The sequence below is a fragment of the Parambassis ranga genome, chromosome 9, assembly GCF_900634625.1.
Source record: "Parambassis ranga chromosome 9, fParRan2.1, whole genome shotgun sequence".
Classification (NCBI taxonomy): domain Eukaryota; kingdom Metazoa; phylum Chordata; class Actinopteri; family Ambassidae; genus Parambassis; species Parambassis ranga.
In genome coordinates this window covers 7495280-7522105 of record NC_041030.1, presented here as the reverse complement: position 1 = coordinate 7522105, position 26826 = coordinate 7495280, and the positions used below count along the sequence as shown (strand labels likewise).

General features: G+C 42.2%; 4 protein-coding genes across 4 annotated transcripts; 2 read left to right on the top strand and 2 right to left on the bottom strand.

The window, feature by feature from the left end:
• Positions 1 to 172: 172 nt before the first annotated feature.
• On the bottom strand, positions 173 to 4693 carry tfip11 (tuftelin interacting protein 11). The gene is made up of 15 exons (XM_028413231.1): positions 4558 to 4693; positions 3977 to 4184; positions 3735 to 3903; positions 3490 to 3646; positions 3267 to 3394; positions 3028 to 3189; positions 2713 to 2904; positions 2376 to 2555; positions 2142 to 2276; positions 1930 to 2033; positions 1642 to 1810; positions 1287 to 1530; positions 1026 to 1168; positions 769 to 934; positions 173 to 674 (listed from the first exon to the last, which is right to left on the bottom strand). Exons 2-15 carry the CDS (start codon positions 4180 to 4182, stop codon positions 328 to 330), a joined length of 2502 nt encoding a protein of 833 aa, XP_028269032.1. The 5' UTR covers positions 4183 to 4184; positions 4558 to 4693; the 3' UTR covers positions 173 to 327.
• srrd (SRR1 domain containing) lies at positions 4683 to 6220 on the top strand. Its single transcript, XM_028413233.1, has 6 exons — positions 4683 to 4962; positions 5056 to 5096; positions 5175 to 5374; positions 5467 to 5565; positions 5648 to 5799; positions 5880 to 6220. Exons 1-6 carry the CDS (start codon positions 4811 to 4813, stop codon positions 6133 to 6135), a joined length of 900 nt encoding a protein of 299 aa, XP_028269034.1. The 5' UTR covers positions 4683 to 4810; the 3' UTR covers positions 6136 to 6220.
• Positions 6129 to 17480, bottom strand: LOC114440748 (clustered mitochondria protein homolog). The gene is made up of 29 exons (XM_028413230.1): positions 17384 to 17480; positions 15717 to 15841; positions 14250 to 14359; positions 13987 to 14158; positions 13195 to 13332; positions 12959 to 13113; positions 12705 to 12859; positions 12182 to 12304; positions 11920 to 12052; positions 11718 to 11810; positions 11472 to 11638; positions 11217 to 11396; positions 10699 to 11139; positions 10547 to 10620; positions 10363 to 10467; positions 10165 to 10265; positions 9624 to 9776; positions 9477 to 9539; positions 9150 to 9382; positions 8981 to 9065; positions 8745 to 8898; positions 8532 to 8671; positions 8339 to 8419; positions 8133 to 8258; positions 7937 to 8046; positions 7759 to 7852; positions 7560 to 7685; positions 7389 to 7462; positions 6129 to 6987 (listed from the first exon to the last, which is right to left on the bottom strand). The coding sequence occupies exons 2-29, from the start codon at positions 15763 to 15765 to the stop codon at positions 6459 to 6461; spliced, it is 4164 nt and encodes a 1387-aa protein (XP_028269031.1). The 5' UTR covers positions 15766 to 15841; positions 17384 to 17480; the 3' UTR covers positions 6129 to 6458.
• ddhd2 (DDHD domain containing 2) lies at positions 17022 to 26649 on the top strand. Its single transcript, XM_028413232.1, has 18 exons — positions 17022 to 17126; positions 17480 to 17656; positions 18970 to 19162; positions 19649 to 19842; positions 19965 to 20054; positions 20280 to 20400; positions 20485 to 20574; positions 20646 to 20787; positions 20891 to 21099; positions 21196 to 21257; positions 21364 to 21483; positions 21565 to 21660; positions 21929 to 22096; positions 22616 to 22771; positions 22863 to 22965; positions 23050 to 23211; positions 24467 to 24638; positions 24716 to 26649. Exons 2-18 carry the CDS (start codon positions 17537 to 17539, stop codon positions 24795 to 24797), a joined length of 2280 nt encoding a protein of 759 aa, XP_028269033.1. The 5' UTR covers positions 17022 to 17126; positions 17480 to 17536; the 3' UTR covers positions 24798 to 26649.
• The last annotated feature ends 177 nt before the right edge of the window (positions 26650 to 26826 follow it).

The following is a 26826-nucleotide window of genomic DNA, read 5'->3' as shown; positions in this document are numbered from 1 at the left end:
TTGTTAACACAGTACCCTTTTTTGCACAGTAATGAAAGCAATACTTGTATAAAAATGCTCTATATATAGAGAGAGACAAAAAAGTAGTATACCATACACATGTACACATCATGCTTTATGCACGGCACTGTATCATGCAATCCTAAAGCAGAAATAAAGCAGACACATACACTCCAAAACTATTTTTTTATTTATTCGGAGTTCTGATATTTTAAAAATTTAGAACAAACATCTGACAGTTACTCAATATACTGAAATCACAAAAAGCAATTATTTGCTCTACAGTTTGACTTTTTGCACTTGGCAGACAAAAGACTTTGTCCATGCTCACTTTGCCATATCTATCAGACTCTGCAAAGACGTGGGCACCCAAGTCTTTTCTCCCTGCACTAACACAACCCCTCTGTCTATGTATATAACAATACGCCCAAATGTGTACAGCTGTTTTCCTTCGTGCCGCTTTGCCACTAAGGGCATGAAGACAATGTTGTTTTCCTCTGCCTTGGTCTGGATAAGGTCTTTAAAGTTAGTTGGCACTCCAGTGCTGGTGCCCCTGTGAGCCACATTCTCAGCATCCCTGCGCTCCTGCATAGCTTCATACTGGAAGTCTTTCCGTCTCTCTGTCTGAGTGAGATATGCAATATTCTCCCTGGCACCAGGTTGCATAAATCCACCTGTGGATATGGAACAGAAAATATGGGTTACAGCATATTATGATGTAGACATTGCAGTGTGTGAAAATACCATCACACTGTGTATAGTACAAACCTATGCCTGAAGACACTGCACGGTTCATGATGTCCAATGCTTCATTGAATTTCTCTTTAATGAGAGGCTGTGTCAACAAGACATCACTAAACATGTTTTTCCAGCCAAGGTACCATTTAGTGACTTCCTCATAGTTAGGACTGCTGCTCAGCCATGAACACAGGACCTACAATCAACAAAACAGAAACAACATTTTATAAATATCACATTAAATAATAACATCATACATTTGTGTCCGTTACTGTCTTTTCACCTACCTGCAACCATTTTGTAAAGAAGTTTTTGTCCAGCAGGGACACTAGGCTGGAAGGGGACAGCATGCCTTCCCAGTCCATCACCCAGTGAAATGGCTCTAACTGCTGTTGGTGAGGGTTAATAACCAGCTCCTCCAGACACAAAGCTGTAGAGGCAAACAAGATACCACATGAAGAGACCCCAGTAGGGATAGCTGTAACAGGGGATAACAAACATGGATAGACTGTATAGATGTGGCTGGGCGTGGGTTTGACTGCACATACCTAGTTTAGGGATAATATTTTTCACCATGAAGGCCTCCCATGCACCTGGTGTGAAAACATCTTTCCACGGCTGCAGGATGAGGCGGGCTGACGTGTCGCTAGGATGCCACTGCTGCAAGGCGTTGGACAGTTTGCTCCTTATTGGTGGGTAAAGAGGCTCTAGACGTGATAGGAGAAGAGGCAGCCAAGGGTGGATCCAGGAGTGGATAGGCACCGTGTCTGTCAGAGGATTCCAGTTGTCCACCTATTAAACAGAAAATAAAAGTATGTAACAACCATGTTTTGGTGGTCGTTACACTGGTATAAAATCAGCTTGTCATGTAGTATCAGTAGTCTTTTTATCTGTGTGTCTTGCCTCTCGCTGTAGTCGGGGTAAGATCAGCTGTTCCAACATGTAATCCATGATCCACATGGGCAGAAGAGGAGCCCACATTTCCACACAGTCCACCATTGGCGCAACAATACGTGGTTGCCAGCTGGACACACAAGACTGCATCACTGGAATCCACACTTCCCATAACAGTCTAGATTCAAATGGCAAAAAACACACATCACAACATATTCAGTAAAAACAGACTGAAACAACTGGCTAGTCCAATGTCCTCATATAAGTATAATCATATCTATGTGTGTTTAAAATGACCTGTGATAAGGGTCCATATTTGAATCTGGACCACTGCAGTGGAGGTCTCGGGATTCAAGGATTGCTTTCCACTGGCCAATGTCTTCCAGGCAATAACAGCTGTCCTATAATAATCACACACCCATCTTAGATGTCATAGCTTAAATATTAAGACTTTTACACTTAAGTATGAGTATTCAGTTACCACAGACAAGAAAACTGCAAAAGCATACCTTAAGAGGGTCCCAGGAGCGAAGTTTCTCTTTGAGTAATGGGTGAACTACAGCTACTGCTAAGTCCCCCAAACCCATCGTCTTATATTCTTCATAATAATCAGTTTGCAAGGTCTCAAAGATTCGAGCACACTCCTAAAAAAGAAAAAAGGAGATTTTTTTGAAAGGGAAAAAAGCAAAGCCCAAAAAGAAACTACTTAGTAGCTAGTTGGTTTATGTTCAATAGATATGCACCTGAAGTGTGGGTCCCTCCCCTGGTGCTGTGTCCCCAGATGGAAATTGCTCCACCAATGCAAGTACAGCTTCCATCTTCTGGATAGTGTCTTGCTCTGCATCCAGTCTGCTCTGCAATGCGCGCGATTCGTGGCTCAGGGAAACAACAACATCTTTTTCATGCTGCAGACGTCTGGCAGACTACAGAAGGTCATAAAAAAGGAACACTTCAGCAGGTTGTAAAAGTAGAGGTAGCAGAATAGAACACAGAAAATGCTGGTTTACAGAAATTAGAGAATAATAAAAACATGTTGCTCAGAGCTAATTCATAAAAAAGCATGTGTTGGTTTCCTCATACTTGGAGTATGTCCTGCTCCGTAAGTTCGATCAGCAGCTGCAGGTTATGTTCAAGCTCAGGAAGACCAAATCCAGATCCTTTTTGATCTCGAGTGGACATGCTAGGTGGACCTTCATCAGGAACGCTGTGCTTGTTGGACATCTGGCTGTAACTGTAGTACACTTTTTGCTCTCTTCCAGTCATGTCTATCACCTAGATGTAAGACACGGGGGGTGAACGGCATTCAAGAACAAAATCAGCAGGTGTGCTGTACTGCTCTAATTAGAATCATATGAGTCAGAACCAAAGCGACTTGAATGAGAGCATCTAACATACCTTGACCTGTGCCAGCTCTCCAGCAGATGCTACTGTGCTCCGTCCTGCCACTTTGCCTTTAGCCTTCAGCTCATCTGCAGTTCTGTAGGAGTACTTAGGTTTTTTCTTTCCTGCAGACCCTGTGGGATCCTTACGCCACTGGCCAAGTTCCTTCTGAAACTCCTACACCAGACATTGAATATAGTGTCAAAACAATGGCAATGGAGAAAATGAAAGAACATTTTTTGTCAGTACTTTACCTTTTCCTCCTCTTCATCAGAGTCAATTACAGGAAAGTCCTGAAGACTCTGCTGAGTTCGTTCATTGCCATAAGCACCAACTGCTCCCTTTCCTTTACGAACCTTTGCCTCAATAGGGTTTACAATACCTACAGCATAAAAAGTGTGCCATATTGAAATATGCCAACAAAACGTGCTTGCTTCTGAAATACACACAATAGTACATATAGCCTCCTTCACCCACCTTGAGCATTCTTTCCCAGGCCTTTTCCTGGCTGATAACCCATTTTCTGCAGAAGTTTCTGTCCAATTCCCTTTGTGTGCTTCTCCCAGTTACCAATCCCCTGTCCAGACTGAATGCCACCTGCAAACCTCTGGGACTGATTTCCACGGAAATTACCCTGACAAAAACACACACCATTGCTGTTTAACGATTCCTATTAAAGAACACTCTACAATGGGCAAAAATGCACACATAGCAGGATCTACCATCTGAAGTCTTTTGGGTGCAGTGCCGCGAGGAGGTGGAGGTACTGCAGGAGCATCATCATCAGAGTCATCAGAGCCTTCCTCTACTTTTTCCTGCTGTTTCTCCTCAGCTGCAGTTTTACGCAGACCAGCACTCACAAAGCTCACTGGAGCTGTGTAGTCTTTAGATCTATCAAAATAACAATTATTTAATTGTTCATATGAAGATCGGGCACTGTGACAACAACAAAGCCATGCATTACCTCTTGCCACCAAAGCTTGGCCTCTCATCTTCGTCTGAATCCCTGTCAGCCCATATGCCGTAAGTGGCCTGCTCCTTCGTCTGCCTGTGTCTGCGACGGTCTGGGTTAAACTCATTGGCCAGATCCCAGTCTGTCACCTCAAAGCTCTCAACCTCCACGCCTTCCTCCTCCTCTTCTCTTCGCCCATATAGGTGGGACATAGACATCTCTGGATATTTTATTGAACAGAACATCAGGTCAGTTAAATCAGAGTAAAACCCTCAAATGTGTAAGTTATGGCAAAGCATACAACATATTTTGATGAGGTCTGATGACATGTCAACAAGTACCGTTTGCTAGCGTTAAATTAAAATTAGCTCAAAGAAAACATCATCAATGTGCGTGACGTGCTTGCATGTCTCGAATATGAAGGTAGTTAGAAAACACAAATGGTTCTAACATTTGACAGATAGGTTTCCTTGTGGAGAAATCGGAGCGTTAACATGTACTAGCAATATTGCTAACGGTAGCTAACGAATATCCGGTATACTTCTCGCGTGTGCGTTAGGAAAATAATGATTAGACTATTAGCTCTGACCTACCCGCAATGTTATTTATTCCACTGCCCAGAGGTCAATTTTCGTTCCTTCTCTGGAAAACCCGTTGAATACAGCTAACGTCAGGCGCGTCTTCGTTTAAGACACGAAAACACAAGTACTTCCGGTATGGTATTGTTACACCGGAACAGAAAAGGTGTGTTGCGCTGAAAGTAGTCCCGCATATTACCATGCTCACGTAACAACGGCTAAATTATTGCCCTTGGTTATACACTTTGGCATTGGTGAATTAGCATAAATGACTGACACCGGAGAGGATTGGCAGGTGGCTCGGAGACGAAAGGGTGCAGGAAAGAGAACAAAGTCACCGCAGGTGTCTTCCTCCGCTTCAACATGTTGCCAGGAGCAACTGGACATCGAAAAAACAGTTAAACGGATCAGGGACACAGTGTAAGAAGTTTAAGTCTAAACTAAAATCTGAATCAAATGTGTGACAGTGTCTTATATATATTCTATAACTCTGCTTATATCGTGCCTCTGCAGTTCTGAACTAAGATGTGAGGAGTTCTGGCTGCAGTGGAGAGGTGAGTTTTTTGTGGCCAAACATTTGACTTGAATAAGTTAGCTTGACATTTGGTGACTTCTGAGATTTTCATCCTCAGAGCAGCTGATGGTGGCAGCATCAGCATCTTTACCAAATCCTTCAGAGAATAAGGACACTGAGGGGCAGCTGGAGAAGGGTGGAGAAGGCAGACAATGGCAACAGCTACAGTGTGTGTGTTATGGCCTCGGCTCCTTTTCCTCCTGTGTCTCAGCTCGCTACCAGCTAGCCATGTTGCTGCTGCTTCTGGAAGCTGGACAGGTCAGAGGATACATCAGTGGCACTGACACAAGTACCTACTTGTCACAAATTGGATATCTTAAATTAATTAATTAATAGTTAATTCTCTTTAGATCGCAGTGAAGGACTGCTCTGTTTATGACCCGGTATTTTCCTGTGCAGAGAATGATGTTTTGAAAGAGCTGGGTCTGACTGTACTCACAGAAAATGAGGTATTGATAATTCAAACAAGTTAAAGGATGCTGAAAGTTGAATTTATTGCTTACACCATCCTGTCTCAATTTGTTGCCAAAGGAGGGGAAGCACCTGGTAACGAGGCCAACACTCTTCTACCTGATGCATTGTGGGAAAGCCCTGTACAACAACCTGCTGTGGAAAAACTGGTGTACACAGCATCTGTCTCTGATGTTAATCATTGGAAACAGCTTTAGTGGCATGAGAGAGAGGTTTGTGTTACACATGCATGGTGAAGATGATGTGAGGGAGATATGATGGTGATGATGTTTACTGTTTGTTTCACCAACAGGACGATTGAGAGAGAATTCCAGAGGGACTACATCTACATCAGTAAGGCTGTTGATTTGTGTCAGGAGACGCAGCTGTCTTGTCCATCTCGTATGATTGACGTCTTCAGTGATACAGCAGTCATCACCTTTCCTTCTAACAGCCTGAGCACACACCCACAGTCTACCTGGGCAGAGTCACCTGAACCATTGTACCAACACTGTCCTGATTTGGAGATAATACTAAAGGAAAACAGAACTGTGTCAGGAGATGGATAGTAGTGGACATGTTTTTATTGTTGCGATCAATGAACAGTTTTTAATAAATGAACAATGCTGTGAATCAAGTTACATCTTGTGCCACTGTGGTCATCATGAGCCTTAAGGGTTAAGAGTTTATTTTTGGAACAAATGAGGCTCAACAGTACAGCCATCTCTCAGCAAGTCTAACATTCAAAACACAAAGTAATACTCTTCCCTCACTGTCATCTTACCCTGTTCTTCGTGTTTATTGTTCAGGCTACCTCTAGGTTCCTGGGAGAGTTTTATCATACAGCAGTGACTTTGGAAAAATTAATTACCTAACTTTGTTTACTGTGTGTTCACTCTTCAGCTGATGTACTAGCAGTGACACCATCATCTACTCCATTTACTGCCATGGCTTTGCCAGCTCCTGTTCCATTGGCCACAGTTGGTTTGGAAACAACATCTGCCCAGGTCATTGGGCTTTTAGGGACCGACAGGCTTGCAATGATGTCCACCGCTCCATTTATTTCACTTTTCTCACCTGAGCCTGACTTCATCTCGGTACACTGGGGTTTGTTTTCTGCCTTGACCTCAACATCTGAAGCAGCACTCTCTACCACTGTTTTGCTTTGCTCAGATGGCTCCTTCTTATGACCGTTAGCTGCAACTTTAGCAGCACCCTCCACAGCCATCTCAATTTTCTCTTGTTGAATCTCACTGGTGCGCTCAGTTGCTGGGTTTCCTTCCTCCTCAGTTTCCTTCACACAACCTGTGTCAGTCACCGTATCTGCAGCAGCAAGCTGGGTGGGTAGTTTAATTCCCAGTTCTTTTAATGCTGCAGCCTTTCGTTCCAGGTGTTTCTGCTTATACTCCTGGAACCTGTCACTGAAGGAAAACAATACAAGGTAAAAATGGTGAGATATTCTGAATACAGTGTTGTCAATTCCAGGTTTTCCAAACTGATATTTTATGGTATGGTATAGTATAGTATCAGAACCCTGTAATTACAGATTATAATAAATATAATAAGAAAATCACACACACACAAAATATTTATTTATTTTATTTGCTTTTTAATTGTTTTCACGATGAATGGAGAGATCTGGGAGGTGTCCAGAAAAATAGATAGGGTAGGATGTTTATATTAGTCTTTACGTAACAACACACGGCAGTATTTAATTGGAAAAGGGTTAATATAATATGGAAACAGGGTCCCTATATACAGTGTAGTAATTGATCTGTTTGTTTTTGAAAAGAAAATAAACCAGCATGCAGTGAACATTTACCTGTGGGTAATCCTCCTTATCCCTGTAATCAGAACCATCTGCTCCAGAATGGTGTCAGATGTTGGGCTCAGACACTGAGGACAGAGAAGTCAGGGAGGTCAAACACACTTTCATTTTTTTTGTGAAGGTTGAAAAAAAGGTTATGCAATACACACATGCTCCTGCACATACCTCCACAGTTTGCTCAGAGCAGTCAGCTCCTGCCTGTCTGAGAGTGCGCTCCACCTTCACTGCTTGCTTGGTTATGGCGCAGAGGAACTCTTTGCTGCAGCGTGTCTGTGCGTGATCCTCTCCAAACTGAAGGAAGACAATTATAAGATGAGATGCACATGCAATCACTTTACTTTTTCTCACTCTGACAGTTACTGACCAGTGAGGTGAAAGCAGCAAGGGCTTCTTTCTCATGTGTCATCGCAGCTCGGTAGTCGCCCTTACTGCACATCCACTGGGCCAACAGGTGCTGACTGAACAAACAAACAGGAATGGAAATAGCAATGTTACCAAAACAAAGATGACTGACATTGCCTACAGAAGTAAAAATGACTTACTTGAGAGCAGTGTGCAGATTCGTATGGCCGAAGAAGGAAGTGTTAAGTTTGAGGGCGTTCTTTAGGAACTGCCCTGTCCGATCCTCTGTCAGCATCAACCCCAGACAGCTCTATAAGGAAACACATGTTCAGATACTTTTCAGCTTTTGTATTATGTTTACCTTTGATATTTGCCACCTGTAACCGTGCAACCTACATCCAGTGTTGCGACGTAGGGATGGTCCTCTCCATGGACTGTTAACATTAGCAGACGAGCTCTGAGGAGACACTTCTGGGCCAGGACAGTCTCCCCTCCAGCATACATATACACACCCAAGAGGGCCTGAAAGTAACGCAACAATTATATATGAATCAGTCTGTAATGACATAACAAAGTACACACTTACTTGAACTTATACTCACATATTGCTGGATTGTATTTGGATGGTCAAAACCAAGCACCCTCTCACTGATCACCACTGTTCTCAGCTGCACACTGCGAGCCTTTAAGAACATAGATTAATAATGGAATCTCTTAAAGAAACAGTTCACACAAAGCATTGCATGCTGCATAATTTGCACTTTAAGTAGCTTGTTTGTGGAGCAGTAGGCCTACCTCAGCTGGGTTTCCCTGCAGGTAGGCCACCCTGGCCAACAGGCTATGGCAATAACAAGCATCAGGGTGTAAGTCATCACACACCCTGCCAAACAGGTAGGCTGCTTCTTTCAGCTGTTCATGGGCCTGATCCAGCAGACCTGCACAGGATTCATTTACATTTAAGAAGTCAGACAGGTTAAAACCCATGATAATTTTCTGCTGTGGACCTACCCTTCTGAATGGAGATCTGCGCAGCTTTATATGCTTTTGAAGCATCTGTAGTCGGCATATGAATGTGTTTGATGATGGGGAAAATGTTAAGGATGTCATCTGGACCAATGGGAGCTTTGTTTTGGTTGTCACGGAAGTAGTCTCTCAGTCTTAACTGTTAATTGCACATTTATTGTATATTAATATCCTCAGTTGCAGTTGCTGTAATCACAAATTTAAATTTCTTGATCTATTACCTGCACTCCAGTCTTTAAACAGAACCCCCTGAGCAAGGAGAGCTTCTGGAGGCCATAGTGCTCCACTAAGTGGTTTGGGCCAGAGCTGCCATGAAGAAAATGAAGAAAAATTATTATTATTTAAAAAGTGACTATTGCACACATCAAAGAAAAAAACTTTTATTCCTACCCCAGGCTGTCAGAGATGTCATATGTCTCAGCAGCATCTTGACACACCAGACTCCAGAGCTCTGCCCCTGTGAGTGTGCTCCAGGGCGTGCTTTCAGAGGCTCCGCCTCCTCGGCCACGTCGCCTAGATCTCTTCTTAGAGTCTTCGCCTACAGGAGTGGGCATGAAGTGGGGAACCAACAGGCAGCTGAGGAAGTGACTGACAGCTGCAGAGAGGCTAGGCACCTCCACACCCTACAAAGACATGACCAGAGCCTGAGGTTCATTCTTTCTGGAAAATGGGGACTGACACCACCCAAGTTTATGGTGTGTAATAAACAGAATGTACCTGGAGGAAACTGTTGAACACTCTCTTTGATGAGCGGAGGAAAATTTCACCTATAGCTGATCTCTGGTGAAGACAGAAAAGAGAGCATATGTAAACAAATGGTTAAAAGATGAGGAAGAGTTTAAAGGTTTGGCCACTGAAACAAACCAGTATATGTCTCAGGTGCTCCTTGTGTTCTGACTGAGTGATGGCCTTGGTCACATGGCCCAGGTACCGGAGGTTGATGCCTCTCTGGTGTAGTGCCTGTTTTAGAGAAGCCCCATCCATCGGTGCCTCATTATTTTGTAGGCAATCCTGCACCTGTGAACACACACAGACACACATATACAGTGAGGGGGGAGCAATTAGGCTACTTCAGATTGGAAGAAGTTTAACATGTGCTCTTAGATTTGAAAGGTTTGCAGTGCTGAGTGTTACTCGTGTCTTTCACACATCATAAATAATACAATTCTTCTGTTCATTCATAATGAATGAGATGTGAGTCACGCTTACTGTTTTGCATACTATGTGCGGTAGTGAATGCCTGTAGCGAATGCCTCATAAATTGTCTTCATTGCAGTCTGTCATTGTCAGTGGGAATTACATTACATAATATATCATTAGTTTAATTATATGATGTTCACTACATTATGCACACAAAAAGCATGATTCCCTCTCACTTAATGATTTTATTATTGGATGTACTTACAAAGCCTGGTATCTGGTGTGTGATAATAAAAGCTGCAGCTTCCCTCTGTATCCTTTCCTGCAGCTTTGTTGATGCACTTTCCCCAGGAGGAAAAGATATACCTAAATATAAAGCACATGAAGCATGTCATATTGTGTTCTAAAAAAATTAATGTGTTGTAAAAAAACATGTGTGTGTATGTGGGTGTAGTTTGTGTACCTGGGGAAAAAACATTTGGGTTAAAGCGCATCTCGAAGATGATTTCACTGACTGAGCCCACATCTTTACAGGCAGCTCGTACAGCATCGGTTGCCCGAGAATCACCTGCAGGAATAAAAACATTTGCCAGTTAAAAACGGCTGAGGTGCTGTGTGTTTTTCTAGTTTTCATATTTAAATCGTACCCGCTGTTGCACATTCTTCAAAGCCTCCATTTTCATCTAACGTCTCCCTGACACGCTGAGTGAACTGGCAATGTCTGTGGGGGGGGGGGGGACAATATATTTATTTTAATATTAAGTTGTTTTACCTGCTTTTCTTGTCATGTAGAACTCACTTGTGCTGGGTGAAGGCCTGCACCAGTTCTGGCCTCAGTCTACACAGGCCATGACAAAAGCGTTTAGGAAATCCAGAGATGGCATGATAATTCTCTGGCCAACCTTCGTTAACACAAGCCTTCTTTTCTTCATCATCTGTACAGCTTTCATCACTCTTCTCTTCTCCTTCAGTGACTGCCAGATTTTTTGTCTCCACCTCTGGACAGAAGTTGGCATCGGCTGGGAAGCTCCTGAACACATCCAGTATGTAGAACCTCCCATCAGCCCCCAGCAGTCCCTGAGCATCCACTGAGGTGAACAGTGGTACCTGGTGACCGCTGGGTGCCACAACAACATGTCTCTGGAGACAAAGAGATTTAGCTGTATGGGCCAAGAGTGCTAGTAGCTGTCTACGCTGGGGGGACTCTTGGGGTCCTGCATTGACCCCATACAGCAAACCTCTAAAGACAGAAGGAAAAAAGGTTAGCAGGGAATGTCACAGTTCAGCTGGGTAGCCATATTGTCCTCAAATAGATACCTAGAGGCAGGAGTGGCTTCCTGGTTTGGCTCTGAGCCTTCTAATCCTGGGGCCAGACCCTGAGCAGAAAGTCGGGTTCCTCTGTAGTCCACGATGGCTGTGGGCAGAGTGTGCAGCCCCTGCAGCCCCTCTAAGTCACTGTAAGCCTGCACACCTTTCAGCTCCAGCCTCTGAGCAGCCCTGCAAGAAGAACATAAATTTAGTCTGCACCATTTAAACCATCATTCAGACACATTAATTGTGCTTTGCTCTTACCTGCAACCCCTCTCACCACCAAACAAGGCACTTCCTGCCCCCTGGCTCATGAACAGGCCGCCCCACAGGAAAGCTGGGTCTTCTGGGTTTCCATTTACTGGCTCAACAAAGCCATCTAACACAGTCTCTGCCCCCTGCATGACAGCCTTCACAAATGCACTGTTCACCTGAGAAAAAGTAAAACGGAGAAAGTGAACAAATAAAGAAGAGGAGAGTCTTCAACTTTTTTGCAGTCATTATTGTTACCTGTAGCAGAGCCCTGTCTCTCTGCAGCCTCTCCTCCAGAGTTCCTTGAGGAAGATCTCTAGCTACTTGCAACTCCTCATTCCAGTCCGGTGCCTACATGAAACAAACACAAACAATTGCACACATAGTTTCACTTAATATCATTGCCAACAGTAAAGTACTCTTCCAATGAAGTGGAACAATTTCCTTTGTACTAAATTACTTGTGCTGCTGCTTGTTCATCTACTATCAGTCTGCTGAAGGTGTTTTTGTGAGTGCGAGAAGCACAGGGAGGTCCGAGCCAGCTCAGTGTGTGGTAAGGAGTGGGGATCATTTCTACTGGTGGTTGCTGAGGCCTAAAGTATGAAATAGAATAAGCAATGTTAAAATATTAACAACATTTGTAAGAGGTGATCGATCACCTAGAATATACATCAACATGTGACTCAAATGCTGGCCATTCTAGCACAAGTATTCAAGCTTACCTGTTTTTGAGTGTGGTGAAAGCCTGTTTGAAAGCAGGGCTGATTTGACAGAGCAGGTCAGTGAAACAGTGACAAACTGGAGAAGACTGTGCAGGACGAGGATCAAACACATCTTCTGTGGACCTTAGAAGATGACAAATAGAGAGAAAATAATTAACAACTGGCTTAAAGATAAGATAAGATAAGATAAGATAAGATAAGATAAGACTTTATTAATCCCGAAGGAAATTCTTGTGCCAGAGGTATCAAGTCACAATAAATGCAGTTAAGTACAGAGTATAAGTATAAGTGTCACTATAATCCAAAAAAGAGTACAGTACGCAGTATGAGCACAATATATGATACATGGATACAAATATGGAGATGTAAGGTGCTAAGTAAACATAATATAGACAAGTGGAGGGAATGACAGTGATGCCTGACATGATTATCTAGCGCTTCTCCCTACAGAAAGGGGAGGAGTTATACAGTCTGATGGCCACTGGCAGGAAGGACAGAATACATTTTTGCAATAAATAAATACCTGTTGATGAAGAAACCTTTTGGACAGGATGTGATGTCACAGCGTCGTCCCTCCATTGTCACTACTGTGATGTACATGAAGTCTCCCTGCAGCTTCCTGTGCCCTGGAGGTGGGTTCCAGCAGCTGAGAGACAAGTCTTTCAGGTAACCGGGAGCCTGATGGGACAAATTTAATGTTGCAAGGAATGAGAAAGAAGAAAAATGAGAGAGAGAGAGACAGAGAGAGGGGGGGGGGGGTTGCAGGTGTTTCTTTACCTCTGGTTGGGAGCTATGTGGCAGTAGAGCCATGAGAGGTCTTTCTGAGGACCCAGGGAGGAGGTACTCAGGTGGAGCTCCATCCTGATTGGCTGATTCTGTTTTTGTGTTGCTTGAAGACCGTTTCATGCTTTTTCCATTTGATACATTTGTGTCTGCATCAGAAACAAATACAAAGATTGAGGTGCTATTTTGCCCCTATGTGTTGCTTTTTTGTCCTCATTTTGTGTGTTTACCTGGTGTTTGTGTATGTGTGAGTGTCTCCAGTATGCTTGGTGAATGTCCTTCTCTCAGTGCATCCTGAGGCCCAGACACTCTGAGCAGCTCCAGGACACGAGCCAGATGGTGCCTGGCTGAGCTGGAGCTGTAGGGCTCTGGAAAGACATACACCGATCATAGCAACATAGCAAAGGTCTGATGAAGTTGTGAAAATGGACAACACTGTTTTCACAGAATGTGCAGGACAAGAAGTTCTTTGGAATTCACTGAGCCACAGTTTATTTGTCATATTTGAACAGCTTCTGCAGAGCAATTTACAGTCTGAGGGCCAAAGCAGGCGTGTACTTAGGTCCTGGCTGTCCACCTGGTTTCCTGTTTTTGCTGAGGAAGGATATCAAGCAAATGTTGATGTTTCCTTTAATTGGACGCCTTAGACATATAGACTGTGTTTATTTGAAAATAAAAAGATTTCAAAGAAAGATGAGAAAGTGGCCTTGTGTAGTGTAAGTTGTGTATCCTTGCTGCAGAGGGTGAGAAACAAGCTAATTGTTTGGCACCTAGTTGTAATCTGTGCACCAATAAATCTCTGTGGTCATAAATGCCGTTATGGTGACTCAGCTCAGGTGACTCAGATATGGTGTGTCAGCTGTTTACACTGAGCTGAGAAAGACTTAAATGTGTACACATGCAAAAACGGAGATGAAAATATCAACACAGTTTTAGCCCTAATCCAGCCCTAGACCCCTAATCCATAAAAATAAAGTTACCGTAGTCTAAATTCAACACAAAGTTAAATAAAACAGTTCTACCTTCTACCAGGCGGATGATGGTTCCAGCTTTAAGGCCCTTGAGACTTTGTAGCTCTGCCAGGGGATCCAGGGCTGTGCCAGCTAAGGCCAGTGACAGGTTTGAGCGTGGACACACCTCGTTCCTCAAAAGCAGTGCCATCACTGCGTCTTGAACTAGCCAGAATCCATGAACCTTAAAAGATGCATAGTTTCAGTCATGCTGTAACCCAAAAACCTGCCTATTCATATTTTGGAACATGTCTGAGTGAAATCTGGTTTTGCACCTGCAGCTCGAATGGTTCTACTCCTGCTCCCTGGATCTTTACAGTGAATGATGTGTCCTCTTCTTGTTTACTACCAGCAGCACCACTTCCACCATTCAGGCTGATTCCATCTGTTTGAGGGGGGATATCAGAGAAACAGAAAAGACAGGGTATAATCACAGACTTCTGAAAAGGACAACAAAATAATATGGGTTGTTTTCCTGCCATGTACTTATTGCATCCCCACAAGTTATGAAGCTAACTGGGACACAGAAAATACTTACATACATACGTTTATGATATACACAGATTATGTATCAAACAACAACACTAACCTCCTGTACAATTATTCTGCTTAGAGCATATGTGTGGGAAAGTGTCAGAGAGGGAGAGTGAATGTATGCAAAAAGAAAAGTGAAGTGGGGTGTGTCTGCCTTTTTACACACACTTGCAGAACAAGAGGGAGAGCAGGACTCAGCGTGTTCCACAACCTGAAGTGTGACTAAACCTGTTGAATTTGCCTACTAGCCTTCAGGTCATCTTAGAGTGTAGGGACAGCCACACCCAGAGCTGGCATGTGCAGACAGCAGAATGCTATGACACATAAACTAACAAAACGAAAAGTTTGGCAGCAGAGCATGCTGCTCTGCACACTTATGTATACAACATCATTGACAGGTACACAGCAAAGCCTAGAAGTTCCATTTCGTATTTGGTAACTGTCTTTCATTTGGAAGTAAATCCCCAGTTCTTGCTGTCAATCTGGGTCTACTTTACAACTGGAAAGCACCCAAAAAATAGCAGTGTGTGATTGGCTGGAGAAGCATCCCTCCTCTCTGTGAGTTTGGAGCCATCCACGTCTCCTGCAGTGGAGCTGCTGCTTCATTACTACTGAAAACAGCAATGTGTTCACCAGAGGCAGGTTTAGTTTGGCAGTGATTGCTGAGATCTGTTTGTACCACAATAAATCAAGGAAGCAGTCTATGTTTAGTCATATATTACAAACCAGAGATTGGCATGAAATGACATAACCTCATCAAATAGATTTATATCACTTTTCTAGAGGAAACACCTCAGAGAAATCTAATCTGGAGACAAGCCAGCATACGCACTGCCTTGATTCAATTGTTCTGTTTTGTAGAGGGGGAGTGGCATCTGTTGAAGTTAAGAGTGAACTGAGAGGGTGCCAAATGCAGCAAACATCAGTTTCTATTTAAAACAAAGAGCTTGGGAACCTGTACAGTACTGTCCACTCATTGTCTTTGTCAAAGGAGTTCCAATATTTACATTGACTTTGTTTACAATAAAGTTACTAAGCACAGAGAAGCTTCTCCAAGAAAGTTGGTGGAAGCAGAGGGTACAGTACCAGCCATGTTTAGAGCAGCAGCGTGGTGCTAAATCTCCCACCCTCCACACACTCTGCACACACACAGATGACAAAAGAAGGAAGCACAAAAGTAAAGCAGCAAAGGCAACACAAGATTTTACCAGTCTTGGCTTGATTTCTCCCTCCTCCTCTTCTCAGTTTGTCCTTCATGGCTGCGTGTTAAGAGTTTTTGTCTTCTTGTGTTTTTACTTCTCTATTCTGGAAGCTGCTTCCTGGCAAAGTATGTCTAGTAGAAGGAGAGGGAGAGAGAGAAACAGAGTGGAAAAAGTGGAGTCGGACTGTTGGTAAGCCCAGCAGAGTGAAAGTAAGCGGTTGCCTGTTCAGGATTGTGACTCCTGCCCCTCTCTGCCCCTTATCTGTTCTCTCTGTGTAAAAAGCCACACCCTCTTATTGCTCCACACAGACTCATTACTCTGCCTGACTGTCTCACACACTTTGTTGGACAGGCTGGGTGTGTCTAAATGCTGTAGCTTTGCTCACTCTTCCTCCCCCTGGTATGTTTCACTCCTCCCTCTGTGCGCCTGGAGCAAAATGAGCTCTAGACCAGCTTTTCATGTTACAAAATTGCAGATAAATTGACGTAACTGTAGTTTGAGTTTTCATGTGACACAGAAAGTGTTCAAAAGGTTAAACAAGGCATCTGGACTTGTAGAGTTTGCTTGAAGACTTTTTACTGCTCCTCCAAGCAGCTTCATCATTTCTGATGACAATTATTCAAATAAAAATCAAGTTTGATTGCATTTCTGATTGTGAGGTTTGCAGGCTTGAGTTTTCAGTTGACCTGCCACAGATGGGAGAGTCCATGTGTGATGTGAAGCCTACACCTACTACAATCACATTTTACACATGCCTTTTCAGTCCAATTCCTAGGTTAGGCTGAGCAGGTGACTTGTTTGGTATTACTTGAATGCCACCAAGAAAAACTCCACAGAGTGTTAGGAAGTAGTTTCATGAAAGTCAAATATGCATCTGCTTAAAATATTAAACCATTTTAAAATTATAGAACCTCTATCCACCAATCATCACATGAGTACTGTATGCTCGATCTGAAGTCTGGTGAAGTGTGTATGACACTCTTATGCCTCGTTTCTTGCAAAATAACAATAATCAAAAACATATAATTAAAAATACATGACGTCGGCGTCCTGTTTGGGGGCGTGTCCTGGTGATGTTTTGTGTTTCATGGTGCCTTCACTTCCCCTCGTAATCTGAAGAGTTCTAAAAACATTCGGTTATTATTATTATTGCCTTCATGCGATACTTACAGATGCTGGTTTAATTAATTAAACCGAAATATAAATAGGTCTAATAAAACAGCAGCTGCTAAAATTATTTATCTACACTCTAGATGGGTTGTTCTTCAGCCTTCTTGTGATAGTTGGCTTTTTCTGGGGACCGTGAAGTATCCTGGCTGCATTTGACAGGAGGAGGTTGTCCTTTGCTAGCCGAGCTAGCAAAACCAGCTAACAGCGATTACAAAACCTTTGGGTTAAGTCTGTGTGAAGTTGTCGGTGAGTTTAAGTTAACGAACGTCTGTTACTAACATTACAATGTCCACAGTGACGAAAGGATGCGAGCAGGGAGAACACTCGTGTCCTGTCCAGCCATCCACCGTCACTCAGCTAGCATGAACCTTGTTAACTACCCTTTGCCCTATTGATGTGTTTGTGCTTTATTTAAATACACGAGAAAGATGAGCTATTATTGTGTAACATAACGTCCTGAATTTTCAGTGCACGGTACATCAGCTAAAGTCAGTATACATTACCTGGTATGTAACTTTAACCGTGGCATTTGTGTTGTCATTGCAGCCCTACTGCCTCCTCCTGTTTGCCCTCACTCATTCATTCATGGTATGTTACAGGTTCGTTCACTGTGTGGCCTCCTGCCCCACCTCAGGTAAGAGCTGAGGGTTGGGCTAATGTCATTCAGCCAAGGTGAAGAGGGGGGTCTATCTCAGGCTGCCCCAAAAGACAACACCCAAGACTTGTTTGCCAACCTCACTCAGACTGTAGCCACAGGAGGCACAACTGACAATCAGGTGAGAGGGCTTGTAGTGTGTGGAAATGTGGATGGTGGCACTCCTTACAATTTTAAACCAACTTTAATACCAAGTTATGACTTTACCACGGAGAGACCTTCTCCATAGTATGACTGTGACCACATAAAACAAGCATCAATTTGATATTAACCAAGTAAAGGCTTTATCTTTTACATTACAGCTTCTCAAGTGAAAAGTGATGCATGACATTTGCATTTTAAATCATAATGTTGTCCATTGTGAAGAACCTCTTTCACAGCTTAGCAGGTTTTACCAGACATTAAAAAGTGACAGAAACCACATAAAGCATTGCATCTTGTAAAAACAGAAACCCTTCCATTGTTGACATGTTGAAACACTCACCAGACAACGATTCTTTTGAAGTGTGATTGTTGAATTTGAGTCAGTGAGTTAAATGTTGAATTTAAATTGTGCAAAGCTCAATGTTCTATTTAAAACCAGCTCTCAGTAAATCTCATTAACAGATGAAAACTACAAAGTGGGTTTGTTTGTGCTCCAGTCCTCTCAGACAAAAATAACTTATTTAGTGACTGAGTGACAGATGGGTACTGTAGAAATGGTGTGCAAGGGTAGCAGGGAACCACACACCGCCCCTCTTTATGCATGGTACAGTTTTTGTACAACACACCTGGTATGGTGGTCTGATGCTGATGAGCACTGCGCTCACTCACACAGCAAGATTTTACTGGCATGATCAACAGGAAATTTGTTTTACATTCTTTTTACTTTCAGCCTTTTTTTTATCTTTCACCTGCTGTATACTCATTAGACTGCAAATGGGATTGCTGATTTGGCAGCTGAGCAGAATGTGGGTGGGTTTTGTGGCAGACGGTGGCAGGCTTTCCTTTGCAGCACACTGAAACAGGAGCAGTACAGTACCAAAAGAATTACAGGCGACATTGTGAACCAAAGATTTTGTTGTTTACAAGCTGTAGTTTTATCAGTTGTGGAAAGCAGGGGAGACAAGAGGCAGCTTGTAGAAGAGGAGGATAAAAAAGGGCTTTGTGTGTGTGGCCAAGAAGAGGCCGGATCCTGTCCTGTCCGATTCTCCTTTGCTTTGTCTGATGGTCTCAGCTTTCATGATAGGACTTTAATAGAAGAAGGCAGAATTAGTTCAGACGTCTATATTCAGCTACTACCCATTAGAGTAACTGCACAGTACAGAGGACTGTTGTGAAGAAGGAAAATTCAGGTATAATTTGTGTACAGCATATAGCAGTTTTTTTGCTTTTTACTTGGTGCTATTATACTGACTGATGAAGAAATCATAATTTTCTCAAATTTTGCTGCAGGTTTCACCTGTGTTGGATGAGGCCTCTCCTTCGTCCACATCCTCTTTTGAGATGCTTGACATGGAGTCAGTTCCAGCTCCTTATCAAGAAGTGCAGCCTCACTGGTTCTTCTGCCGACGGGCCGATGACAACACCTCCTGGCTTCCTTTCAGCAAAGAAGACTCTGACAAACTAGAAATGTCCTCCAACACCTGTAAGAATGCCTGCTTTTTTTCTTTTTTTTTACATATACCAGTACATTATATGGGCTAAATTGTTGTTGTTATTAAGTTATCAGGTGTTCTGTCAGTAAGTGTCTTATGTTGGTTATAAAGTCATCACTGGACTGATGCCCAGTAGGACATGTGACTCCTGTTAGGACTTGTTTACAGTTACCAGCAATTTAACAATAAGCTGAAGCTTAGTTTGTGGGTGGTTCTAGTTGTAGAATATGGACATGCCTGGCATGAACTTCATTCTTATAGAAGAAATTAAACTGGTGCTGCTGCTATAAAAGTCTGTGCAGAATTAGCAATGACTGCAGCAAAGTAACAACATTGGATTAAATTTAGCTTAAGAAGTTTACCAATATAACAACAGTGTTCATATCACCTCACACACACACACACCTCACACCTTCCAGAATTGCTTGGGCATGCCCATAAACACGTGTATGCATGTACCGGTATCTACTTCGCAGTAGGAGATGGAGATGAGGATGTGGTGGTTGCTGTGGATGGTGAGAGATATGATGTGCATGTCAAAGAAAGGATGCGCTACGCTGTGTATTGGGAACAAGCTCCTACTGAAGTCCGTCGCTGTACATGGTTCTACAAAGGAGACAAAGACACCAGATTCCTGCCTTACTCTGAGGACTTCAGCAAGAGTCTGGAGGTATTTTGATTCTGAGTTTTGTTCCTCACACAGTTCATTCCTTCAGCTCTGACTTCCTTGCTTGGCATGTTTCTAATTTAATGTTGTCATATACTGTATATTGATTCACCCCAATTTTTTAGGATGCCTATATGATAGCAGTGACTTTAGATGAATGGAAGAGAAAACTGGACTTCCCCACTGGAGAAACAGTCATCTTACACAATCCCAAGGTAAAACCCATTGTGTATACAGTGGCCTCAAAGCAGTTAGGCAATTAAAAATAGAGTAGGCCCCTCTGATTCAATGCAATAAATTAAAAAAACATGTCCTCCCAGTCTGCTAGCTTTAGAAAACAAAACCAAAACAACTGTTGTTTATTGGGAGCACACGTGATCTAGCTTCTCTTTATTGCATTGATCCCTTCTAATAAGCCTTCTTTGACTGCTCCTCTTTAGCTGATAATGCAGTATCAGCCAGTAGGATTGCAGGACGAGTGGGTGTCCTCTCCTTCAGAGCAGACCAGACCACGTACTGTAAAGAGGGGAGTGGAGAACATCTCTGTGGAAATACCTGAAGGTATTCATGTTGAGATTTATAGAGGATAATTCACCTTCACACACCACTTCCGGACTCATGGCATATGTATATGTGTGTTTCTAGGTGAACCAGAGCAGGTGGACCACCTCGTCTTTATGGTGCATGGCATTGGCCCTGCATGTGATTTACGCTTCAGATCCATCATACAGTGCGGTAAGTGTTTGCGTGTATATGTATAAATATAGCTGCTGTCTATGACTCTTTTTTTTCTTGTGTATCTCCAGTAAATGATTTCAGGAGTGCTTCCCTGTCACTGCTGGCTTCTCATTATAAGCGAGCTCAGCAGGAAGGCCAAGTAGGACGCGTGGAGTTCCTCCCAGTAAATTGGCACAGTGCTCTACATGGGGATGCCACAGGTGTTGACGAGTAAGTATGAAGTAATAATACTATGTACAGTATGTCTTTATTACTTGCCAAAAATCTCTTTTTTTCTCTTTTTAATTGTCTCTCTCTGCCCCCCTTCTTCCAGGGACATCCAGAGGATCACTCTACCCAGCATCAGCAGACTGAGACATTTCACCAATGACACTCTGCTGGACTTGTTTTTCTATAACAGCCCCACATACTGCCAGACCATAGTGGACACAGTGGCCTCAGAGATCAACAGGCTGAATGCCCTTTTTAAGCTGAGACACCCAGAATTTGATGGGGCAGTTTCAGTTGTAGGCCACAGTCTTGGTTAGAGACGCAAAAACACAATAACACACACATACATTCACACAAGCAAGTGGAACATAAAAATGAGTTTGAACTGATTTGTTTCTTGTTCTTTAGGTTCTCTGATCCTCTTCGACTTACTAACCAATCAGATACATGGACCAGAAGCCAGAGAAGGGGTACAACATGACCACTGAAAGCTAACATAGAACAGTAATAAAGAAAATACATGTTTCTGTAAAAATATTTACTGTATCTGTCTCTTTGTCCCTCTCTGTGCTTAAGGTGCATTCTGGTGAGCCTTGTCATCTGAACTGTGACACACTGCAGCAGACTCTGACCAAACTAGGTCTGCAGCAATACTTGGAAATACTACAGGCAGAAAACATGGACATGGAATCACTGGTAATACACAAAGAATTACAAATCCTATAGGTGTAACTACAGTTAGTCATATTTAACTGGACTTTAAAATTCCTCTTCTAGGCTCTCTGCCAAGACAGTGACCTAAAGGATTTAGGAATTCCACTTGGGCCCCGGAAAAAGATCTTGACCTATGTCAGGAGGAAATGGGTTTCAGAGGTTAGACACTATACTGTTTTCACTGACACGTTTTAAACAATATATTACGTGGGTTTTGACTTAGTCTAAATAAAATGTTGTTGGATAGTTTGCCTTAACATACCATGTGTGAAAGAACCATTACACTATAGACAACAACTATAGACAACAGGCTGGTTGATGCAGCTAGTTTCCTTTAATTTAATTCCTCTTTTTCAGAAATGTTAGTAATTAAGCTGCGTTCCAGCATCCTATAAATACCCTTTTTATATCTCTTATGTAAAAAAAGACAGGAGCAGTGCGTCAGGCACCTGGCTTGCAAGTCGCATCTGAAGTGAACAGCGATCCCAGTGGTAACCAGTCTACAGGAATGACGCCTCAACAGTCCCAGTTCCACAGGGCACAGTCTGTCACCAGTGCTGTAGACTACGAGTACTTTGATGTTGGCATTGGACAGGTAGCACACATTCACACATGCATTATTATTTGTGCTTGGGAGGTGAAGCTTTGATGCATCACCTTCCTGCTTGTCTCCTCCTCGCTTGCTTGACTGGACAGACCAATGGAGGCATAGCCAAGGGACAGGTGTGTCTCACATGGTGTCCATATCCTTTTGTTCCTTACTGTCTTTGATCCCACTCTGCCACTCTGAGTTTCTCTTCACTTACTGTGCAGTCTGGTTGGGAAAAATCACAGGACAGCTCAATTGTTTTTAAACAATATAACTTCCATGGCTACGTCACATTGTGTTGTCTCATGTGTATCAGTCCTGCATGAGTCACTGCCCCCCTGGTCTCCTGCTTACCTGCTGCCATACTCACTGAATGTTGTGTTGTGGTCAAGAACCATATTGTTCATTCATCAGAGTGAACCAAACAAGTTTTATCTCATTTTTATTTGCCTTAATGAATGGGTATGTGTCCTTTTAGAAATTAAATTTTAACACCACCCCTCCCTGACTCACTATCTCTCTCAGGTATCCATTGACTACCCACAGCTGGCCTTCCACCCTCAGACGTTTTTTGCATTTGGCTCTCCAATTGGAATGTTCCTGACTGTGCGTGGACTCAAACGCATCGATCCAAACTATACCTTTCCAACTTGCAAGAGCTTTTATAACATCTACCACCCTGTGAGTATTGAAGGTTATGATGACTTAAACCTTGCCATCAAAAGTAACATTCTAATGGTGGCCATCTAATCTCTCTTTCATCCCTGTGTAGTATGATCCTGTTGCGTATCGGATAGAGCCAATGATTGTTTTAGAGGTGGATCTGGAGCCAATGCTAATCCCTCACCATAAAGGACGGAAGAGGATGCACCTGGGTATGACTGTTTCCTTTATTTGTTGAACAATACTGTTGCAGAGGCTTTGTTTAAAGCTTATCTCTAGTTCTCTTTGCCATGTAGAACTAAAGGACAGCTTGACACGAATGGGTATGGATTTGAAGAACAATGTTTTGGGATCACTGCGGACAGCATGGCAGTCCTTTGCCAGACTACCTGTGGCTGCACTGCCCCCTGTGGAGGAAGGAGAAAGTACAATAGAGAAAAACTTTCAGGAGACACAAGGTAAAACAAAAAATACATTTATTATCCTTTGTTTATGTTTGTGTGCGTTTGCATGACTTCCCCCTCTGTCTTCCGCTATATCTGGTGGTTTCTACCGCTTTCCTTGCCTTTACCACTTTACCTTGAACCTCAGCCTCAGCGGCAGGCACTGATTCTGCTAAGAGGGAAGACAAAAGTGCTGATTTTTGGACTAGAATACTGGAGTGGCCCAGGGCCCTTTATAAGCATTATGACCAAGGTAAGGCAGGAAACCCATTGAAAAAAGAAAATCTCATTCCATCTTTCTGCTTTGAGATTGGATTCAGACCTGTCTCTGATATATCCTCATAATTTAGTAAAGGTAAAAAAATTATTTGTCTTAATCAATAAAATAAGTATTACCTCTTTGTCAGGTTTTAAATATATCTTGTGATGTTAGTTAGAAGGATTTATTTTGGCACATTCTGTCTCATGTAAAGAGCAAAAGTTATGTAATATATATCATTATTGCCCCAGGCCCTCACTACTCAGCAGCTCCTCCTCCTCCCATCCTGCCATCCTCACCTAACTTCATTACCACCTGCTGTATGTGTTATCTTTATCTCAAAGTTTTATACTGACACTTGCCTCGGGCATTCATCAGTAAGAGCTACTCACAGCAACTACATGCAGGTACACGTCATGCACATTGAGCACTCAACCTGTTACCTCATTAAAAATGTTAGAGAAATGGCAGCTGTGCCATTAAATGACAGAATATATTTCACCCCACTGAGGGGACATTTCATTTGCTTTTGTTACATACCGTGCTGTGATTTGCTTTTTAATGTTGTAATTGCATGCCAGCACATACAAATGTAGGCATTTAAAATGCAGTTGTCAAAAGCTTTCTGCTTGTTATAGTTGCTGACTGAAGTAGAAATTCCTTCAGCCAGTGCCTGCAGCATTTGTAGAACCTTGCAGGCTCCTGACACACCTTATCTTAAAAGCATATGTGAACAAAGTATTCCTGTTCTAGTGTTATCTTATCTCAGTGTGTTCTTAGAACATTCATGCACTGACACATCTCTCAAGTTGACACTTGTAGAATAACCTAAAGAGCAGAGGTACATTAAACTGTTTTGCATATAGCTCGCATTATGCTTTGGTCTTGCTCTGACTGTTTGTGGCTGCAGGCAGCCTTTTTTTTTTACTGATATCTCTTCTTGTTTTGCTGCTCATCATGTTTTGTTGTCTGCACATACTCCATCATCTGTATTAACTTGTGTCCCTTCAGGAGGAGTGTGTGAGGAGCCTGAGCCCTCAGTGTCAGCAGAGCAGATAGAGCAGCCTGAGATTAAAATGGGTATGTTGAATGGAGGACGACGGATTGATTATGTGCTTCAGGAAAAACCCATTGAGAGCTTCAATGAGTACTTGTTTGCCATCCAGTCTCATCTATGTTACTGGTGAGTATTTTTTTTTTCGTCCTTCACACATCACACATTAAACAATCTTAATTTTTACTTGTCTATGTGTCTGTTAGGGAATCTGAGGATACAGCTCTACTGCTGCTGAAGGAGATTTACGACAAGCTAGGCGTGGCCTTTGAACAGCCACAGCCATAATAATGTTGTATGACTGTAGACTGGCTTACATGACTGTACTGAATGACCCCAGAGGCTGCACAATCCTCTTCCAGAATGCCTTACTGTCTGGGTGGTACCTGACTGCCACTACAGCTCCTCCTCCGACAGTGGACTCCTCCACTTGACAGGTGATCATGGTTCACACATGTTGGTCCACCTTAGGTAGTGATGGTTTAGAATATACTTTATTAATCCCTTTGGGAAGGTTCCTCGGGGAAATTTGGGATTCTTGCCTCTCACCTAAACTCCCACTGCAGGATTGGAGTTGGTGTCCGATAGTTCTATCTAATCCACCCAAACCTGTGTCATGGTCACAGAATTATTCTTTGTTTTACTTTAATTTGCACTTTACACATTTATAGAATCATGAACATATGATGCTCATACATGGAGAGGAATTATATTTGAAAAAAAAAAATCTTTATTGTAAATTCCAGGAAATGCATACAGTGAACTAATAAAGTAAACTAATTTTCATTAGATAATTTCAAGTAGATAATTTATATACCGCTCAGCATGATGTGCAATCCCAAAAAACTAGCATAAAATTATATTAATTAATTATAATATTATAGGGGCTATAATGTCCGCAATATGTGGGTTCAGCAGGGCATTGGTTTGACCACGGCAATTCCCCCTTATACCCATATAAATAGCCAGTTTTGTTTGAGTATACATTGGTTTATTTTTCTCATTAGACAAATGAAGGATTATTTTTGGTCTGTTACAGGTTTCCTGGCAGCTACAGTATATTTCCTCTGCCACACAAATCTCAAAGCTGCTACTCCTACATTTGTGTAATGTAACAGTAATGGTGATGTCACTCCCTCACATAGTCCTTTACCGTTAATGAAAGTGATGTTCATCTTGCTCATCTGATCACTTTTTATTTACTTTAAAGTATGCATGCCACCTACCGCATGTATCTGAGAGAAGTCACCCTGATGAAGAAAATATAGAACTGAAAATTAAGGTGCTTCAAAAGACAAGCTGGTTGTCTTTTCATGGTGTGTCTGTAAGTTGTAAGTGTGTGTGTGAGTACAGTCTTTTCTAGCAGTGTAAACTGTACACTCACTATACTCATGGTCTCATGCTAGTCTGCGCTTCCCTCATAACAACTCCATTAACACAATTTATACCTTATATTTAATTAAGCTATGGTTGATGTTGATCTCGCCATTTGTCTAGGGCCAAAATCATACATGTTTCTTCTTTCTGTACTTAAATCACATTCTCATCTGTATCTTAACATATTGTGGTCCAGACCCTATAGGTCAGAAATTTTCATGGGCCCAGCAATAAGAGAATTTTAGAATTATAAACAAATTAATTTAATTTAAATAGCATGTAAAGTTATTTGTTTTGAAAAATACCTTTATTTTATATAGTCTATGCTACATATATATATATGTATCAGGATTAAAAGAAAAAAACAAACATTTGCACATCAAGCAACACAAAGTTTTGAAACTTATTTACATTATAAATGGCTAATGTGTTGTGCACTGTCAGGGTACCACAGCCTCCAGCACCAAAGCTCTGAGTGACCAGGTTCACAGCTTTGGGTTTAACGCACAATTAAAGAAGTAACCTACTGGGGGCTGTTCATGCTGTTTCTTTTACAAATGCACTAATGATACAAAACTATTATGATGATATGATGTATTGTCTATGTCAGTTATAGTGTGTAAAATGTAACAGCAGGACTCATTCAATGACGTAACACAGAGTTTATGCTTTTGATATTAATTTGTTACCAAAAATCAATGTTTCCTGTCTGAATACATACCCCATGAATGTTGTGTGTGCCATAATAAAACGTCACTACGTTCTTGTTGTTGTCTTTGGAGTTCATTGATGCATTCTGGGAAACATTTACTTTATGAAAAACGCATGCTGTTACTTCAAAAATCTACAAAATATTTACAAAAAATTTACAAAATAATAGAAGGTGAGGTTTGACCAGTTACTATGGACTATAGTAACTGGTCAAACCTCAGCAGAAAGA

What these genes read in the sequence shown, in the direction of transcription:
- ddhd2 (XM_028413232.1), top strand. Translation starts at nt 17,537, where the DNA reads ATGTCATTCAGCCAAGGTGAAGAGGGGGGTCTATCTCAGGCTGCCCCA. An exon ending in GAGGCACAACTGACAATCAG is followed by an intron (nt 17,657 to 18,969) that starts GTGAGAGGGCTT and finishes ATTTTGCTGCAG; the next exon opens with GTTTCACCTGTGTTGGATGA. An exon ending in GATGCCACAGGTGTTGACGA is followed by an intron (nt 20,788 to 20,890) that starts GTAAGTATGAAG and finishes CCCTTCTTCCAG; the next exon opens with GGACATCCAGAGGATCACTC.
- srrd (XM_028413233.1), top strand. Translation starts at nt 4,811, where the DNA reads ATGACTGACACCGGAGAGGATTGGCAGGTGGCTCGGAGACGAAAGGGT. An exon ending in AAACGGATCAGGGACACAGT is followed by an intron (nt 4,963 to 5,055) that starts GTAAGAAGTTTA and finishes GTGCCTCTGCAG; the next exon opens with TTCTGAACTAAGATGTGAGG. An exon ending in CTGTACTCACAGAAAATGAG is followed by an intron (nt 5,566 to 5,647) that starts GTATTGATAATT and finishes TTGTTGCCAAAG; the next exon opens with GAGGGGAAGCACCTGGTAAC.
- tfip11 (XM_028413231.1), bottom strand. Translation starts at nt 4,182, where the DNA reads ATGTCTATGTCCCACCTATATGGGCGAAGAGAAGAGGAGGAGGAAGGC. An exon ending in GGGAGGGACCCACACTTCAG is followed by an intron (nt 2,277 to 2,375) that starts GTGCATATCTAT and finishes TTTCTTTTTTAG; the next exon opens with GAGTGTGCTCGAATCTTTGA. An exon ending in TCTTTACAAAATGGTTGCAG is followed by an intron (nt 935 to 1,025) that starts GTAGGTGAAAAG and finishes TGTTGATTGTAG; the next exon opens with GTCCTGTGTTCATGGCTGAG.
- LOC114440748 (XM_028413230.1), bottom strand. Translation starts at nt 15,765, where the DNA reads ATGAAGGACAAACTGAGAAGAGGAGGAGGGAGAAATCAAGCCAAGACT. An exon ending in GGTGGTGAGAGGGGTTGCAG is followed by an intron (nt 11,397 to 11,471) that starts GTAAGAGCAAAG and finishes TTCTTCTTGCAG; the next exon opens with GGCTGCTCAGAGGCTGGAGC. An exon ending in CACACCAGATACCAGGCTTT is followed by an intron (nt 9,777 to 10,164) that starts GTAAGTACATCC and finishes GTGTGTTCACAG; the next exon opens with GTGCAGGATTGCCTACAAAA.